At 37.1% G+C, this 4,113-nt stretch overlaps 1 protein-coding gene across 1 annotated transcript in view; it reads left to right on the forward strand.

Moving 5' to 3' along the window:
- Window positions 1–1,074: 1,074 nt before the first annotated feature.
- The window catches only part of HELRODRAFT_194341 (hypothetical protein), a gene marked incomplete at its 5' end in the record, with an annotated part of 10,814 nt that continues 7,775 nt past the window's right edge, over window positions 1,075–4,113 (forward strand). The window contains 2 exons of the mRNA XM_009031450.1: window positions 1,075–1,369; window positions 2,568–2,884. Coding sequence (XP_009029698.1) covers window positions 1,075–1,369; window positions 2,568–2,884 — 612 coding nt within the window. The remainder of the gene's footprint in view (window positions 1,370–2,567; window positions 2,885–4,113) is intronic.

Consider the following 4,113-nt stretch of genomic DNA (forward strand, 5'->3'; position numbering starts at 1 on the left):
ACAACTTCGACCTCTACTACTACTACTACCACTACTACTTCTAACATTACTGATACTGCCACTACTACAACTACATCTAATCAAAATAATAACAATAACAACAACAACAACAACTATATTGTTAGTTGTAGTAGTAGTAGTAATCATTGCAAAAAATTGTCATCATCATCGTCATCATTATCATCATCATCACCAACTGTTGGATCATCGTCATCGTCCATTACTTATCTTATCAACAAAAGTAATAGTAGTAGTTGTAGTAGTTATAGTAATAGTTGTTGTAGTAGTAGTAGTTGTTGTAGTAGCAGTAGCAGTAGTGGTAGTAGTAGTAGCTTCATCAGTGCAGCAAGCTGCAAGCAGCAGCAACAACAAATTCATCAACAACAACAATACTTCAACAATAGCCAGAATCAAAGAGGAAAAAATTACATTTGTAATAACGTAACACTGAAACTCGTCAACAACAACATCAACAACAACAACAAATTTAACATCAACAACAACATCGACGGCAAATTTAACAACAACAACAACAAATTTAACAACAACATCAACAACAACAACATTAACAGCAATCCAGATTACATCAACAGAACCAACACCAACAGTAACGTTCACTTCGTAACTAAAGAACAAAAACCATCAACAATTCATCATCGCAGTGGCAACAACAACATCAACAACAACATCAATAACATCAACAACATCAACAACAGCAACAACAGCAACAACAACAACATCAACAACAAAAATATTAGCCCATTTTCTATAATGTCATCAACTGCGAACTATTTATTCGAGTCAATAATTAAATTATCTTCATCGTCGTCGTCATCATCAACAACAACAACAACAATAACATCGTCATCATCAACAACAACAATAACAACAACAACTACAATATCATCATCATCGTCGTCGTCATCGGTTTTAACGTCATTAAATATATCACGATTGTTATCGAGTTCGCCATCTTCGTCGTCGTCGTCATCAAAAACAACATCATCATCATCAACAACAGCCACAACATCATTATCAAGGACAACAACCACAACATCTTTATCATCATCTACAATGGCATCATCATCATCATCAACAGCAGCCACAACAGAAGCCACAGTAGCTGCCCCAGCAACGACATCATCAAATATCTTTTCAAATAATGTCAATCCAGTCGTAATTTGCACAGAGAATAATATCAAACACAGCAGCAACAACAACAACAACAACATGAACAACAGCAACAAAATAAGCCACAACAACAACCACAACAACAACAACCACAACATCAACAACACAGATGAATTGATGTTGGAGGTAACGTGCGGGCAGAACACGGCCTATCTCTACATGAGTCGTCTGCAATTAGGTATAAAAAATTATCATAATTTATGCTTTTAATTATTAATTATCATAATTTATTAATAATCATCATCGTTGCGTGGCACGCAATATTTGACCCCAATTTGCCCCAAGACCCCAGTTGAACCCTGGCTAACCCCGAACAAATTTCAAATTTTCATTTCTAAAAACATATCCGATTCTTCATAATCTATCTATATGTCTTTTTTCAGTTATCGCTTGGTCTGACTCTATGTGTCTTAAACTTAATCGTTCTAAATTTAAATTAATTTTTTTTAATAAATCTAAACACTCTATTACTATTCCTCCTATTATCTTACTTGCCTGATTCTAAAACTCTTGATGTTTCTCACAAGTTTCGTAGTCTAGGCTTTATCTTTGATTCTAGCATGTCTCTTTCTTCTCAGATTAATAGTGTCGCTAGAAGCTCTTATTTTAATTTTCTGCGTAGAATAAAAAAAACTTGCCTTTTCTTGACAATCCTACTCTTCTCCTTCTTGTTACTTCGTTAGTCTTATCTAGGATTGATTATTGTAACTCGCTCTACTATGGCCTTCCTGATTCTATACTCTATCCTTTAAGTAAAACTTTTAACTCTGCTGCTCGTCTAGTTGCTCGTGCCCCTTTCTTTTCTCATATATCTCCATATCTTGTTCTCTCGCACTGGCTACCTTTAAAATATTGAATAATTTTTAAAATTTGCACGTTCGTGTATAAGTCTCAATCTAAATTATTTCCTAAGTATTTATCAGATATATTAATTGAACCTAAACGCCCCGGTTTACGATCGTCTTCTTCTTCTCGCTTCTTCTTAACTCGTGTTAAACACTCTTGCCAAATCTGCTTTTGCTGTTTTTGGTCCTTTTCTCTGGAACTCTCTACCTCCTTCTCTGACTACTTCTCCATCACTTGCGAAGTTCAGAGCGGATCTCAAGACCCATCTGTTTTCAAAATTCATTGAGGAGCGCTATTGAACATCGCGGAAATAGCGCTTATAAGCTAATTGATTGATTGATTGATTGATTGATTGATTGATTGATTGATTGATTGATTGATTGATTGATTGATTGATTGATTGATTGATTGATTGATTGATTGATTGATTGATTGATTGATAGTCCGTGATACTCACACCCAACTCCCAAAAAATCCCTCCCCCTCCTCCCTTACTAACCCACAAACACCTCCCCCCCTTGTATTCACAGGTAGCAAAGGTACATGCGTATACTTCGACGGGTCATGGCTTACCCCGAACGAGTTTCAATTCATAAGTGGGAGAGAAACTGCCAAGGACTGGAAGCGTAGCATAAAGCATCACGGCAAGAGTCTGAAGGTTCTCATAGCCAAGGGAATCTTGCAGACGAATCCGCTCAAGTGTGGCTGTGGCCAGTGTAGTAACGGCGGCAGCGGCAGCAGTAGTAGTAGTAATAACAGTGGTGGTGGTAGTAGTGGTGTTACTAGCTTCAGTAATAATTTTAATAGTGGTATGAACAATTATAACGGTAACATTGCTAATTACAATGTAAGTAATACTGCTAACTATAGTAGTAGTATTATTAATTACGGTGGCGGCTGTAGTAGCAGCAGTAGCTTCAGCAGCAGCAGTAATAGTAGTAGTAGTAGTCACAGTGGTAATGGTAGCAGCGGCAATAGCGTTAATACCGGTGGCATTTGTAGTAGCTACAACATCAATAATATCTATAATAATGTTAATTTCAGTTGTAGTAGTAGTAGTAGTAGCTTACATTTTTATGGTGGCGGTAGTGGTAGTAGTAATATAGCTGGCGGTGGTAGTAGTAGTAGTAGTTGTGGTAGTAGTGGTAGTAGTAGTGATAAGTATCATTTTACACATCCTTATCATGATCCGCGGCAAATGTTATTTCATCACTACCATCTCGGCCACATTTTCAACAACAACAACAACTACAACAACAACAACAATAATAATAATAATAATTTAAGTAATAGTAGTAGTAGCGGTGGTAGTGGTAATAGTAATGATAACGATTGCCCCATGTATAACAGTGAGAACAGTGATAAAGACGACGACGACGATGATGAAGATAACAATGCTCCAAACTCTATGAAGGTTATTTGGTTGATTGGTTCATTGATTGGTGAATGGATGAATGAATGGGTGAATGAATGAATGAATGATTCGATGAATGGATGGATGGATGGATGGATGGATAAAAAACTGAAGATGTTGACGACGACGACGATAATGATCAAAATGATGCCGACATAATTTGAATGATTGATTGATGGGCGGATGAATGAATGAATGAATGAATGAATGAATGAATGAATGAATGAAACAACAAACTAACGAATGAACGAACGAGTGAAAGAATGAACGAATGGAAGAATGACGACAGCGGTTTCATAATTAACATCTTTGCAGTCTTTGTCGCCACCACCACCACCACCACCATTATCATCATCATTTATTCGCCGCCGACGACTATAACATGCGTAAAATTTACGACCGAACTTTAGCTGCGCGTGTGTGTGCGCGCGCGTGTATGCGTGTGTTCATATTTGTGTGTATGTGTGTGTGTGTTCATATTTGTGTGTATGTGTGTGTGTGTGTTCATATTTGTGTGTATGTGTGTGTGTGTTCATATTTGTGTGTGTGTGTGTGTGTTCATATTTGTGTGTATGTGTGTGTGTGTTTATATTTGTGTGTGTGTGTGTGTATGTGCGAGTGAGTGAGTGAGTGAGTGAGTGAGTGCAACTGCCATCTTTCTT

Source organism: Helobdella robusta, assembly GCF_000326865.2.
Source record: "Helobdella robusta unplaced genomic scaffold HELROscaffold_74, whole genome shotgun sequence".
Lineage (NCBI taxonomy): Eukaryota > Metazoa > Annelida > Clitellata > Rhynchobdellida > Glossiphoniidae > Helobdella > Helobdella robusta.